Source organism: Jaculus jaculus, chromosome 8 (assembly GCF_020740685.1).
Source record: "Jaculus jaculus isolate mJacJac1 chromosome 8, mJacJac1.mat.Y.cur, whole genome shotgun sequence".
NCBI lineage: Eukaryota > Metazoa > Chordata > Mammalia > Rodentia > Dipodidae > Jaculus > Jaculus jaculus.
The window spans coordinates 2,503,279-2,516,632 of NC_059109.1; the positions used below are offsets into that span (position 1 = coordinate 2,503,279).

Here is a 13,354-nt window from a genome sequence, read left to right on the forward strand (position 1 = left end):
CGTGCATGTGTGCGTGTGTGCGTGCGTGTGTGTGTGTGTGTGTATGCATACAGAGCCTCTTGCCACTGCAAACACCAGACATTCCCACCACTTTTTGCTTCAGGCTTTACATGGCTGACTTGGGAATCAAACCAGGCAACCTTGCAAACAAGTGTCTGTAACCACTGAACCATCTTCCCAGCCCCTCAAAGAAGTCTTGAAGATCCCGGATATGGCCCCACCTTCAGCCTCCAGGTCCTCAGTGATAATGAAGCAGAGAGCCAGGCCCTAGGGGAGCCCCTGGCCCCTCTTCCCTCCAAGGAAATAGTGGCAAGGCTCACCCAGGCCCCGGGACTGGGCAGCAGCAGACTCCTGGGCACTCATGGTCCCAGCTAAGTGGTCACAGAAGTGGGGGCTGAGGTGAGGGGAAAGGGGGACGGAAGAGCAGAGCCTCAGAGCTGTTACCCACCTTGACACCTGGCTCACCCTGGACCCCAGGAGATCCTGACTCTCCAGGCTCCCCCTGTGAAGAGGTGAGATCAAAATCCTTCCTTTCCCAAATTCTCATATGCCCCACATCTCAATCTGGTCTGGATCACCAACAAAAACAGACAATATCTGGGCTGGAGAGATGGCTTAGCGGTTAAGACGCTTGCCTGCAAAGCCAAAGGACCTCAGTTCGATTCCCCAGGACCCACGTAAGCCAGATGCACAAGGGGGCACATGCATCTGGAGTCCCTTAACAGGGTTAAGGCCCTGGCGCACCCATTCTCTCTCCCTCCCTCCCTCTCTCTCTGTCTCTCTCTCTCTCTGTCTCTCTCTCTCTCTACCTGCCTATTTCTGTATCTCTCTCAAATAAATAAAAATAAATAAAATATTTTTAAAAATAGACAACATCCAACCCCCACCTCCCCCGAGATTGGTCCATTCACACATTTCCCAGTTACCTTCTCTCCAGGGGGACCCAGGTTTCCAACACCTCCAGGGGGACCCTGTGGGCCCTGGAAGAGGAACAGAAAGAGAAGCTATTGCCTAGGAGAGACAGAGGCCTGGCTGAGGGCCCGGCCACAGCTGTGACGCAGTGGCAGCCTCCCCAGGGCCCGGCCACAGCTGTGACGCAGCGGCAGCCTCCCCAGGGCCCGGCCACAGCGGTGACGCAGCGGCAGCCTCCCCAGGGCCCGGCCACAGCTGTGACGCAGTGGCAGCCTCCCCAGGGCCCGGCCACAGCGGTGACGCAGTGGCAGCCTCCCCAGGGCCCGGCCACAGCTGTGACGCAGCGGCAGCCTCCCCAGGGCCCGGCCACAGCTGTGACGCAGCGGCAGCCTCCCCAGGGCCCGGCCACAGCGGTGACGCAGCGGCAGCCTCCCCAGGGCCCGGCCACAGCTGTGACGCAGCGGCAGCCTCCCCAGGGCCCGGCCACAGCTGTGACGCAGCGGCAGCCTCCCCAGGGCCCGGCCACAGCGGTGACGCAGCGGCAGCCTCCCCAGGGCCCGGCCACAGCGGTGACGCAGCGGCAGCCTCCCCAGGGCCCGGCCACAGCTGTGACGCAGCGGCAGCCTCCCCAGGGCCCGGCCACAGCGGTGACGCAGCGGCAGCCTCCCCAGGGCCCGGCCACAGCGGTGACGCAGCGGCAGCCTCCCCAGGGCCCGGCCACAGCGGTGACGCAGCGGCAGCCTCCCCAGGGCCCGGCCACAGCTGTGACGCAGCGGCAGCCTCCCCAGGGCCCGGCCACAGCTGTGACGCAGTGGCAGCCTCCCCAGGGCCCGGCCACAGCTGTGACGCAGTGGCAGCCTCCCCAGGGCCCGGCCACAGCGGTGACGCAGCAGCAGCCTCCCCAGGACCCGGCCACAGCTGTGACGCAGCGGCAGCCTCCCCAGGGCCCGGCCACAGCGGTGACGCAGCGGCAGCCTCCCCAGGGCCCGGCCACAGCTGTGACGCAGTGGCAGCCTCCCCAGGGCCCGGCCACAGCGGTGACGCAGTGGCAGCCTCCCCAGGGCCCGGCCACAGCTGTGACGCAGCGGCAGCCTCCCCAGGGCCCGGCCACAGCGGTGACGCAGCGGCAGCCTCCCCAGGACTGGGGGAGCTTCTCTTGACACCTGGGGTGGGACTGAGGGTCATGGTGTGAAGAAAGGGAGGCGGGACAGGCCACATTGCTCCAAAGGGACAAGAGCACTCACGTCAGCACCATTGGGTCCAGCTGGGCCGCGAGGTCCCGGGGGGCCTGGTGGTCCCTAGGGGGAAACAGATACATGAGGATGGGAAAGGGAAGTGTGCTCCAAGGATGAGCACTGACAGGAGGGGCTGCACTGGTGGAGGGCAGAAAGTGGGCATCGTGCCAGCATAGAGTGGCTGGGGTTGGCTGGATGAGGTTAGTAGGGGTCATACTCACCATAGGACCCACGTCTCCCGTTTCTCCCTTTTCCCCAGAGGGTCCAGGTAAGCCCTGTGTGGGTTACACATGGCGCAGACTCCGGTGACCTCCTGCACCCCACAGCAGAACAGCCAGTCCTCTGTCCCTCCCCTCCTCCTCCTCAGGCCCATCCTGACCCCACCCCAGTTCACCTGTAGGCCAATGGGTCCCGGGGGCCCATTGAATCCTCTTGTTCCTTCATCACCTTTGGCTCCAAAGTGTCCCTGGGGCCCTCGAGCTCCAGGCTCCCCATCCGCTCCCTGACGAGGACAAACACACACACACACATACACACACACACACACAAACACACGAGAAGGTCATGGGTCAGGCGTAAGCCCCACAAAGAGCTGAGCTCCAAGCTCAACACCCCCCACGTTCCCCACCCCCAAGGGCACGGGGGAACTGGGACACACTGAGGTCTGCCTGAACCTCCCTGGAGACCGAAGGCCACTCACCGCAGCTCCAGGCTGCCCCACGGGACCGATGGGGCCAGGAGGTCCAGGGGGCCCCTGGAGAGGAGAGGAAAGTCAGAGACGCCAGGATGGGGGAGAAACCAGGAGGTCGGAGGTCAAGGTGCTGTACTTACATGTTCGCCCTTGTTCCCTTTGGTGCCCTTCTGTCCGGGATCTCCCACTTCACCCTGGAGAAGACAGGAAGGAATTTGGGGGGGGGGGAATAAGAGACCTGACCATCTCGGCCAGCCAGGCAGCTGTTGAGTAGACACAGGAAGCACCTGTCAGTTCCCTCACCTTGTCTCCATCCTCTCCAGCCACACCTGGGGGGCCAGCAGGACCAGGAAGCCCCACAGGACCCTGCACCCCATCGCGGCCAGTGGGACCCATAGGTCCCTTCTCACCCTGTGGGAAACAAGGCAAAGAGTCATGGGCTCAAACACAGTCGCCTCTCAGCTCACAGCTCCCCAACCCCGCAGTTCCCCGGGCCCTACACTTACAGGGACGCCTTTCTCTCCTGCTGCTCCAGGGGGACCCTGAGGGCCTGGGCGTCCTGGGGGGCCAATGGGACCCCCTGATCCTGCTGCACCTCGCTCCCCAGGGGAGCCCTGGGAGAGAGAGATGGAGTCAGACCCCTCTCAGGAAGGAAACACCAGGACCCCTGACCTTGGACCCCAGAACTGAAAGTGGGATGCACCCTGGCCAATCCCCATGGCCTGAGCCCACGGCCTGTCAGATGCCGCCCCTAATCCTTCCCCCCCCATGCTTTTCCTTATTCCTTCCCACTGCCCCCCAGGGGACCCAGACTCACTGCAGGGCCAGGGGGGCCAGCCGGACCTTCGTTCCCCTTCAAGCCAGGTCCACCCTATGAAGCACAGATTTGGGGCAACACGTGAGATGAGAAGGGAGAATTCACAGGCGTTGGACCCCAGGAGACACACTGGGAAAGAGGAGGGTTGGGGGAAGAAGTGGGCTTGGGGAGATGGGGAGTGACACCCAGGATGTGTCAGGAATGTGGGGTGACGTGTTACAGGCTGTTAACTTTGGGGTTACACTCACAGCAGTGCCTGGGAGGCCTCTCTCTCCTGGGAAGCCCCGCAGGCCAGCAGGACCATCCTTGCCTGGGGCTCCAGGGGGGCCGGGGTCACCCTAAAAGGAAAGGGGAGGCGGTGAGCCACAACCATGTCCCTTCAATGAGATTTGCAGAAAGATCGCTGGTCCCTCAGATCCACAGAGGCCCATGCAGTGCAGTGACCCAGCCCCAGCCCCAGCCCCCTCCGACGACCCCCTGACCTTTGTCCCTTCCTTTCCAGCTGTGCCAGGCAGTCCTTGCTCTCCAGGAGGTCCTGGGGGGCCGGGGTGACCTCTCTCCCCCATGGGACCACTTTCTCCTGCTGTTCCCTGGGAAAAGGCAGAGTCCCAGGCTCACACCCTTTGTCCCTCTGTCTGTCCACAGAGCCCACCTCGGCTATCCCAAAATATCCCTCTAGAGCGGCCGCCCACACCTTCCCAAAGCTGCTGGCCCTCTTGGGGTATGGGGAGAGGAAGATGCGGGGTTCGCCTCCCGGGGCCCCCTCCGTGTGGGGTGACTGCGCCCCCTTGCGTCGCTGTTGGAGAACTGCCCCAGAACAGGTCTGAGGTCAGGGATGGCAGCTCCAAATCCCCGCCCCAGGACAGAGGCCGAGGCAGGGCTGTGTGACTGGGGAAAGCCCCTAACTCCACACCGCAGGCGCGCTCTCAACTGAGGATAGACCTACCTGAGGTCCCACCACTCCAGGGGGGCCCGGGGGGCCAGTCTTCCCTTGGAATCCCTGAGAGAGGAAGGCAGCAGTGAGGTCAGAGCAAGGTGTGGACCATGGGGTGGCCCCAGGCTCCCAGAGCACGCGCAGGACAGCTGGCCCAGCAGGAGAACCCCTGTGAGGCTGAAGTTTGAGGATCTGAGGGGCCCCAGCCCACCCACACACCCGCGAATCACTTACCACTTCTCCTCTCTGGCCCGGGTGTCCTGGCAACCCATCCTTTCCCGGGGGTCCCTGGAAGAGGTTCAAGCGTCGGGTGAGCTCTAGGCTGGAAAGAGGGATGGGAGGAGGAGCTCTGGGAAACGAGGCGGGTCAGAGGTCAATGGCCCACTTACCGGAGGCCCTTTGGGGCCAGGAAATCCGTTGGGGCCCTGAGGCCCAGGGAGGCCCTGGGGAGGAGAAGGGCAGAGTGAAGAGGAGGCGAGTGGAGGACGGGGCCAGCTCAAGAAGGGCACTCAGGTCACACTCACCCTCTCTCCAGGGGGCCCATGGGAGCCATCGCCACCTGAGGTTCCCTGTAGGGGAAACAGAGTCAGGGAGTGGGAGACTGCCGCTCAGCCGACTCTGGGGGAGGAGGGTGAAGGCCGTGGGAGGCTCAGTGGCTGGGGATAGATGGAGCCTTGAAGAGCACGCTCACCTTGGCTCCAGACTTCCCAGTGGCACCTCGCGGCCCCCGCTGACCCCTTGGACCCTAAGGAGACAAGAAGAGAGGGTCGGAAACATGCAGGCGGGCCGGGGAGGGGGCCCAGTGCTCGCCGCACAAGAATGAGGAAACCTGAGTTGGGATCCCCAGTATCCACATAAAACACAAGCCTGTGATCCCAGAATTGGGGAGGCAGAGATGGGAGGGTCCCAAGGGCTTGCTGGCTAGTCTAGCCTAGTCACCCTCTCAAACCAAAGGGCTCTAGGTTCAGTGAGAGACCGGATCTCAAAAGACAAGTGACTGAAGATGTCTGATGTCAACCTCTCACCTCTACACACACGTGTGCATACATGCATGCACACGCATGTGTATGCACAAGCATGCATATGCTCACACACCACACACAAGCAAAACATAATTTAACAATTAATCATCCAAATGCAGTCTCTTGAGGTCCACGTGTCTCCCCGCTGCACTCACCGTGGGGCCTCGTTCTCCTCGGGGTCCTGACTTCCCAGACAAGCCCTGGTGGGAGTGAAGTAGAGAGACCATCACGACAGGATGCTCCCCAGGAGCCCCTCCTTCCCCCACACGCTCTCCCCTCCCCCAGCTTACCCGGGCTCCCTTCTCTCCACTGGCCCCAGGAAAACCAGGAAATCCTAGGGACCCCTGGTGAGGATGAAGAATGAAGAAAAGTGAGGCGTCCTGAGAGGGGAGGGGACTCAGGATGGGTCAAGGGAGGTCAGGAGAGACTGTGCAGACAGCAGTGGAGGACATCTGACCTCGCCGATGACCAGGTGTCCTCAGACAGACCCCTGCTGCTCCCTAGGCCTCACTTTCTCCTCTACATAAGTTGGGGTCAGCTAAATTCTCTCTCGGGCACCCCTACTCCGCTAGTGCTTCCTGGGCCGAAGGATGAGGGAGAAAACAAAGAGGAGGTGGGGAATCGTGTCACCTTGGGGCCCTGGCGTCCGGGGTAGCCAGGCAGACCAGGAACACCGAGCTTGCCCTGTTGAGGGACAGAGAACAGTTAGGAATGACAGAAGCCATAAACACCCCTCCATCCCAGAGACACCCCCCCCATAACAGCCAGCTCCCAGCAGCCACGCCACGCCCCTGCCTGGCTTCTGCAGTCTCTTGGTCATGGCAACATTCCCAACCCTGTCGCTGGGATCTCACCTCTACCTTGTCCTCAGGTTAAAACCTACAGCACCATCAAGTCCTGCCGTCACCGTGACCCAATCACTGCCCACTTGACAGCCTCGGCTGCATCTCCCCCAGCACCCACTGCTGATCCAAGCTGGGCCCCTCAGGGACCTCACCCTGTCCTGAGGCAGAGGCAGAGCCCCACCCCAGCTCCTCCCGGAGAATCCCTTCCTTGTGGTGCTCCAGGGCTCATCCTGCCCGGAAGGCAGCAGAGAAAAGGTCCTGCATTCTAACGTCCCCGGACCAGGGCAAAGCTTCACCTGCAAAGCTGCCACAGGCCTACTACAGGCCTGACACAACACGACAAGGCCACACGCAACACCTGGCCCCAAGACTAGACCTCGGTCCTCCTCTCCCTCCCACCTTGCCTCAGGCCCACAGCTCCCCTCTGTCGTCCTCACCAGACTCAGCAGAGCAGAGGCTCTCCCCTGACTTCTTATACACCCCACCAGTGCCCGGGCAGAGAGGCACACAGAGGGGTGTAATGAGTGCACACTCTAGCCGACATCCTGGACCTGCCTTGAGTTCCCAGGCCACTACTGTCCAAGTCCCTCATCCCCATCACCTTCTCTCCCATGAGCCCAGGGGGCCCAGGGTCTCCGTTGGGTCCAGTGCGTCCCTTCGGCCCCTCAGGGCCATCTTCTCCCCTGGAACCAGGAACCCCAACTTCGCCCTGAGGGGAGGATGGAGAGATGAGTGTCAGAGACTGGAGAGGAGGGTCTGCGCCCCAGAGGAGAGGCAGGCACCAGCGAGGAGGCTCGGTGGGGTTGGCAGGAGTCCCAGAAGCTTCCGCAGGGCAGAGGTGCCCACAGGCAGGGGACTGAAGCTGTGTGGTGTGGCAGTCTGTGGGGTCGTCATCCACTGGGACTGGGCACTAGACAGTGCCCAGCAATGGAGCGGAGAAGTCTGGGGTCTCAGGAGAAATGGAGGCTCAGCGTGGAGGAGAGCTAAGACGCAGCAGTGGGGAGCCGCTGGGGTTTCCACTCACCCGGTCGCCTTTCACGCCGGTGTCACCTTTGAACCCAGGAAAGCCGTCCTCGCCCTGAAAAGAGACGACGGTGAAAGGACACCACAGAGGGTGGTGGCAGTGTTAGGGCAGCGCCTCAGAGACATGGCGCAGGGCGGGGCTCAGGAGCTGGGGGGCAGCGGGGGCCAGCTGAGGGAGGAAGGAGGGCAGCATGGAGGCGCGGGTCGCTGGAAAGCCAGGGGCACGGGACTCACTTTTTCACCCTTGTGACCCTTCAGGCCCCGAATTCCATCCACACCCTAGAAGCAAGGAGAGGGCACAGACGGAACCATGAGCCGAGTCAGAAGAAGGAGCGTCGGGATCCTAAGACTGCAGCCTCGCTCCCCTGCGGCCCTTACCTTGGCACCTCGAGGGCCTGGGTATCCTAGAGGACCCTGAGGTCCAGAGGGACCCTAGAAAAGAAGAAAGAGGAGCCGGGCGGGGTGGCGCACGCCTTTAACCCCAGCACTCGGAGGCCGAGGTAGGAGGATCGCCATGAGTCTGAGGCCACCCTGAGACCCCATAGTGAATACCAGGTCAGCCTGGGCTCGAGTGAGACCCTACCTCGGAAAAGAAGAAGAAGAGGAGGAGGAGGAGGAAAGAGAGACTGTAGGGGTGTCAGCATGTCACCATGAGGGTCTGGGGGTTAGACAGGATAGGGATAGGGTCCCAGGACATGAAAAGACAATTGCCAGAACGGTGCTAGTGAGGAGACAAGGAGATCTCAAGGACTTCAGGCCGCGGAGACCCAGTGGAGGCTCCCCCAGGGCTGGGAGGAGGTGGGGAAGGTCTCACCTGGTTTCCTTTGGTTCCAGGTGGGCCTTCCTTCCCTGGGTGGCCCTGTCAGCAGGAGATGGAAAATGTGACTGCTGGGCCCTGTCACCTTCCCTACACCGCTTCCAACTAAAATTCTCCTGTGACCTAACAAAGCCAGCTAGCCATGGACAGGTACCACAGGTGACCTTCCAGTGCAAGGGACACATTGTGTGGATGTTCACTAAGGGAACTTTCAGGTCACACAGTGAAGAAGAGAGCTGGGGTGAAAATTGGGTTAAGAGATGGAGGCCACTGAGGCTGGAGAGATGGATGGGTGGTTAAGGCGCTTGCCTATGAAGTCTATAGACCCAGGTTGGATTCCCCAGTACACACATAAGCCAGATGCACAAGGTGGTGCATGTGTCTGGAGTTTGTTTGCAAGTGGCTAGAGGCCCTGGTGCACCCATGTTCATCATTCTCTCTCTCTCCCTCTTTCTCTCTCTCTCTCTCTCTCTCTCTCTCTCTCTCACTCGCTCGCTCCTCTCTCTCTACCTGCCTCTTTCTCTCTCCAAAAAAGAATAACTAATTTAAAGAAGAGATGGGTCACTCACCGGGGGTCCATCTGAGCCAGGCATGCCAGGGAGCCCTGGTTTCCCTCGAGGACCCTTTGGGAAGAGGATCAAGGTGATGAGAGGGGTCACAGATCAAGTGCCAGGAGAGAGCTCAAACCCTCCTTGCTCATGCCCTGGTCTCTCATGTCCCACTTACCTTCTCTCCATGAGGACCAATGGCACCCTGAGGTCCAGGAAGACCCTACACACAGGAAAAGAGAAGTCACAGAGACCTCCTAAGGCAGGGCCGTTCTCTCTGTATTCCCATTCAGAGCCAGGACTTGAGACCCTAACTTCCCATCCCGATCCAGAGGGTGACCCAATGCAAAGCCCAGGCAAGTCACTCTAGTTGAGGAGTGGGTGGACAGGACCACTCACCTGGGTCCCAGGAGTGCCTTGTTGTCCAGGAGGTCCTGGCTCTCCTTGAGGCCCCTAGAAACAGGTGACCAAGCAGGGATCAGTGGAGATAGGTGAGGAGCAAGCAGGGCAGGGGGCTTTAGGGGCAGCAGAAAGGTGAAGGGCAGGAAGGGGTCAAAGTGGCAGCCAACTGGACTGTGGTGGAGGCCTTGCGGGGTAAGGGGTGGGGTCCCCACGCTCTTCACTCACCAGGCTCCCTTTGGGGCCGTGAGGACCATCCATGCCTCGGATGCCCTGAAACAGGAGAGGCTGTGAGCAGGCTGAGGGCTAGGCTGGGGCAGGGCTTGGTGGAAGCTGTGGTTTCGGAGAGGCCTTGGCCATTCCAGAAGGTGGACAGCAGCCGCTGGGTCTGACTGCCCATTCATCCCAAGCCTAGACCAGCAGAACCAGCCCAGGCCTGCGGGGTCTGTGGGCTTGAGGGGCAAACCCACCGCTTTGCTTTGGGTACACTGGGAGCCCCTGGTGCTCTGCAGCTTCTGGGGTAAAGGCTCCAGCAGGGATAGGTGGAGGCAAGGCAGGGGGGACACATCAGAAGGAAGGAAGGAGAAAGGACTCAGTGAGAGGGTGGAGAGAACTTGAGAGGTCAAAAGGTAAGGTCAGTCAGGGAGGCACTTACCGGGGGCCCAGGAATACCGGGGGGACCTTTGGGGCCAAGGAGTCCTCGAGGTCCCTGCATTCAGAGTGGAGGAGGAGAGCACAGATGGGAGAGAGGAAATGTGTCCATTTTGTGTCCCCATCCTCACCCTGGCTTCCCCCCAGCGTGCCCAGGACACTCACCGACTCTCCAGGCAGCCCTCGGGGCCCGATCTCCCCATCATCTCCCTGGAGAAGGGGGACAGTGAAGCATCCTTGCCTTTTAGACCTCGCCCGGGGCCAGCCCCTGCCCTGGTCACAACTCTTACCCGCTCTCCATCTTCACCAGGGGGCCCAGGAAGGCCTTGGGCACCAGTATCACCCTAGAAAATGGAGGAACAGCTAAGAGGGGGCCTCAGAGCCCCCAACATGAGCAGACACTGACCCATTCATGAGCTGTGGCGCTCCCAGGCTCCTGCCTTTGTGATTCTTAACATCCCCCTGGGAGCTGTGCCCCCATCCCCAGAGCCAGTCCCCACCACACTCACCCTATGTCCTTTCTCCCCAGGTAGTCCTGGGAGTCCATCAAAACCTCGGTCACCCTGGGAGGAGGAGGGACAGCTAGAGTGAAAACCTCGCCTTTCCCCAGCCCGCCCTCCAGCCCTCCATACCGTGTCCTGAGCGGAAAGGGGCTGAGGGGGCTGCTGAGCCCTGGCGGGGCTGACAGCTGCAGGTGTCAGAGGGGACAAGCCTGTTACCTTCACTCCAGGTTCTCCAGGCATCCCTCGGGCTCCATCAGCACCCGCTCGACCCTGGAGGTGCAAGGGAAGTGTGGGAGCAAGGAGGGCCCACAGTCCTTGATCTCCCCAGCCCCATCTTCCACAAATACCCATGCCAGCCCTGGAATACTTACTCTTCGCCCAGCCTTGCCTGGAGGGCCTGTGAGGCCCTGAGGTCCTCTGGGACCCTAGTGAGGGAAGAGACAGTGAGGGTTGATGGGCACACAGCTGAGGAGGAAGAGGGCTGAGACCAGCGAGGGAGCTTCACCTGAGGTCCCAGCTCTCCAGCTTCCCCCTTCAGGCCAGGGCTCCCGGGCTGTCCCTGTGGGAGAGGAGACAGGAGGACATCCATGTTGAAGGGTATATCCAACAGTACCTCAAAGCCCCCACCACAAAATCAAAACAACTTTCATCCTGGTAGTTTTCCAGAACTATCCATATCCCACACACAAATAAAAAAAACCCTACCTCAATACCCCACTCACTCACCAAGGGTCCAGGGCGGCCCGTGTATCCCATGGGGCCAGGAGGTCCACGGAGCGCCAGCTAGGAGATCGTGAAGGGACAGCAGAGCTGAGAAGGAGGCATGGGGACAGCCCCAGCACATCCCCCGCCCCTTTCACCTTTCCTTTCCTTTCCTTCTCCTCAACTTCCCCTAAGCCCAGCCCAGCCCCTGCCTGCCCTCCTTTCAGCCCAGCCTTCTCCTCCAGCAGCCTCCCTTCCCACCACACCCCACCTCCACCAGGCTCCCTCCTCACCCGCGCCTGCTGCAGAATCGCCTGGGCCTGGGCCTCCTGAGCTGCCACCACAGGGCCCTTGTCGCCCCCACTGCTGCCAAACCGGAACTGAGGGGCAAGAGATCAATTCTCCTCCAGGAAGTTCATGTGGCCCTCCCGGGGACAGTCTTCATCCAACACCCCTGTCCCACCCCTAAGCTTGAGACACCCCTCATGCCCTCCTCCAGCATCTCCCATGGGTTCTGGGTAGCCTCTAAGGGGTTTCCAGAGTCACTTCCCACCCTCCTTCTCATCCTAGGCTCTTCCCCATACACTAGAATCCTCTTTGGATCCTAGACTCCCTGAAATGCAGGATTTTCTGTCTGTCTTTGGTCAATCCAAGTTTGGTTCTAGATGACTCATATTTGGTTCCAGGTCTAATGAGGTCCCAAACCCCTACCCCAAAGATCAACTGATTTGGTTCATGTCTGTACAGACTTTTCCCATTCCTTCTTTGTTTTCACTGTTTGTTTTGTTTTTTGTTTGTTCGTTTTTTGGGGGCAGGGTCTCATGTAACCTAGGCTGGCCTCAAACTCACTATATAACCATGGATGGCCTTGAATTCCTAATCCTCCTGCCTCTACCTCCCATATTTTGGGATTACAGGCCTGTGCCACCATGCTCAGGTTTCCCTCCATAGTTTTCTTGGTGACCCCCCAGGACCCTATCAGCCTGTTCCAAGGTCCAGAACACAACTCACTGGGAGCATGAGGGATGTGCCAGGAGGGCCTGGGGCTCCATCTGATCCAGGGAGCCCTGCACGGCCAGGGGGCCCCTGAGTGGGAGAGAACGAGAAAGATAGGGAGCACGAACATGTTAGGGACTGGACATGATTTTGAAATCTTTCTCTACAGAATGGATGTGGACATCTCTAGATCTTTCCTGAACCCCCCACTCCTGTAGAGACACCAGGCTACTCTCCTCCCCAACCAGAGTGTGCCACCCATCTGGGTGCTGGGAAGCATCGCCAGGCCTTCAATCAGCCAGCTGATGAGAGATAATTGAGAGTGATGCCCCACTGGGTCCCAGTGGCTCCCCACAAAGCACTCTCTTACCCGCTCTCCAGGATCTCCAACTGGGCCTGGATTCCCCTGGATGCCAGGGGGTCCAGCCAGTCCCTGGGAAACGAAACAAGAAAGATCAGATGTGGCCATCATCGAACAGAAGAGAGGGATCTGGGAACTTGGACCGGAAGAGCCCTCCCTGGTTCTTGGGAGGAAGTCTGGACATATACACACATGGCACAGATGTGCCTACTGGAAGTCTCCAAGGATGGGGGCTAATGCTACCACTTCACTCACCGCAGGACCTTCCGGGCCAGGAGGCCCCTCGACGAACATGCCCTGTGGAGACAGATGACCAAAGTCAGAAGCTGAAAGGCTAGCACCCCACTGCTCCCCCTCCTCCTCCCTCAGCTGTGACCAGCACGACTTACAGGTTCCAGCACCGCAGGCTCGCCCTTCTCTCCCTTCAGCCCCCGGGGCCCATGGGCAGCCTGAGGGAGACACACATGTAACCCCCAGCGGGGCCCATGAGCAGCCAGGACACCAGGGCTACCCAATGCCTGCCCCACCCTTCACCCTAAGGTCCTTCAGAGGCCCCCTTAACACTTCCTCCAAATTTCCCAGCTCTCCCCCAAAACTCCCAGCCCCATCTCAGCAAATGTAAATTCTGTCTCCGGAAGAACCTCTTTCCCTTTTCTGGAATCTCAACCCCCCAGCCTTCCACTTCTGGAGAGTGTCACCTCATATCCCCAAACTCCCTCTTACCCCCGGGGGTCCTTAGAGCCTTTACCCCAAACCATCAAAGCAGAACCCAAGGTTATAGCTTGTGATTTAGGGGTGAAATTAAAGCATAGAACCAAATGAGAATCTGATAAATGCTGCAAGTCTTTCTCTAGAAGCAAAACCTATATGCCCTTATGCCAAATGTGGTGGCATGTGC

General features: G+C 60.2%; 1 protein-coding gene across 10 annotated transcripts in view; it reads right to left on the reverse strand.

Annotated features, from left to right (window-relative positions):
- Col11a2 (collagen type XI alpha 2 chain) overlaps positions 1 to 13,354 on the reverse strand; it is a 33,449-nt gene that overhangs the window by 6,216 nt on the left and 13,879 nt on the right. For all 10 annotated transcript variants that reach the window (XM_045157775.1, XM_045157778.1, XM_045157776.1 and 7 more), the window contains 42 exons: positions 12,846 to 12,905; positions 12,712 to 12,753; positions 12,466 to 12,528; positions 12,111 to 12,185; positions 11,393 to 11,479; positions 11,124 to 11,180; positions 10,903 to 10,956; positions 10,769 to 10,822; positions 10,614 to 10,667; positions 10,404 to 10,457; positions 10,185 to 10,238; positions 10,060 to 10,104; positions 9,899 to 9,952; positions 9,472 to 9,516; positions 9,244 to 9,297; positions 9,023 to 9,067; positions 8,866 to 8,919; positions 8,294 to 8,338; positions 7,858 to 7,911; positions 7,714 to 7,758; positions 7,481 to 7,534; positions 7,058 to 7,165; positions 6,242 to 6,295; positions 5,902 to 5,955; positions 5,767 to 5,811; positions 5,281 to 5,334; positions 5,114 to 5,158; positions 4,979 to 5,032; positions 4,824 to 4,877; positions 4,602 to 4,655; positions 4,138 to 4,245; positions 3,904 to 3,993; positions 3,656 to 3,709; positions 3,345 to 3,452; positions 3,142 to 3,249; positions 2,979 to 3,032; positions 2,848 to 2,901; positions 2,542 to 2,649; positions 2,369 to 2,422; positions 2,157 to 2,210; positions 927 to 980; positions 449 to 502 (listed from right to left, as the gene is read on the reverse strand). In XM_045157775.1, coding sequence (XP_045013710.1) covers positions 449 to 502; positions 927 to 980; positions 2,157 to 2,210; positions 2,369 to 2,422; positions 2,542 to 2,649; positions 2,848 to 2,901; positions 2,979 to 3,032; positions 3,142 to 3,249; positions 3,345 to 3,452; positions 3,656 to 3,709; positions 3,904 to 3,993; positions 4,138 to 4,245; positions 4,602 to 4,655; positions 4,824 to 4,877; positions 4,979 to 5,032; positions 5,114 to 5,158; positions 5,281 to 5,334; positions 5,767 to 5,811; positions 5,902 to 5,955; positions 6,242 to 6,295; positions 7,058 to 7,165; positions 7,481 to 7,534; positions 7,714 to 7,758; positions 7,858 to 7,911; positions 8,294 to 8,338; positions 8,866 to 8,919; positions 9,023 to 9,067; positions 9,244 to 9,297; positions 9,472 to 9,516; positions 9,899 to 9,952; positions 10,060 to 10,104; positions 10,185 to 10,238; positions 10,404 to 10,457; positions 10,614 to 10,667; positions 10,769 to 10,822; positions 10,903 to 10,956; positions 11,124 to 11,180; positions 11,393 to 11,479; positions 12,111 to 12,185; positions 12,466 to 12,528; positions 12,712 to 12,753; positions 12,846 to 12,905 — 2,571 coding nt within the window. The remainder of the gene's footprint in view (positions 1 to 448; positions 503 to 926; positions 981 to 2,156; positions 2,211 to 2,368; positions 2,423 to 2,541; positions 2,650 to 2,847; positions 2,902 to 2,978; positions 3,033 to 3,141; positions 3,250 to 3,344; positions 3,453 to 3,655; positions 3,710 to 3,903; positions 3,994 to 4,137; positions 4,246 to 4,601; positions 4,656 to 4,823; positions 4,878 to 4,978; positions 5,033 to 5,113; positions 5,159 to 5,280; positions 5,335 to 5,766; positions 5,812 to 5,901; positions 5,956 to 6,241; positions 6,296 to 7,057; positions 7,166 to 7,480; positions 7,535 to 7,713; positions 7,759 to 7,857; positions 7,912 to 8,293; positions 8,339 to 8,865; positions 8,920 to 9,022; positions 9,068 to 9,243; positions 9,298 to 9,471; positions 9,517 to 9,898; positions 9,953 to 10,059; positions 10,105 to 10,184; positions 10,239 to 10,403; positions 10,458 to 10,613; positions 10,668 to 10,768; positions 10,823 to 10,902; positions 10,957 to 11,123; positions 11,181 to 11,392; positions 11,480 to 12,110; positions 12,186 to 12,465; positions 12,529 to 12,711; positions 12,754 to 12,845; positions 12,906 to 13,354) is intronic.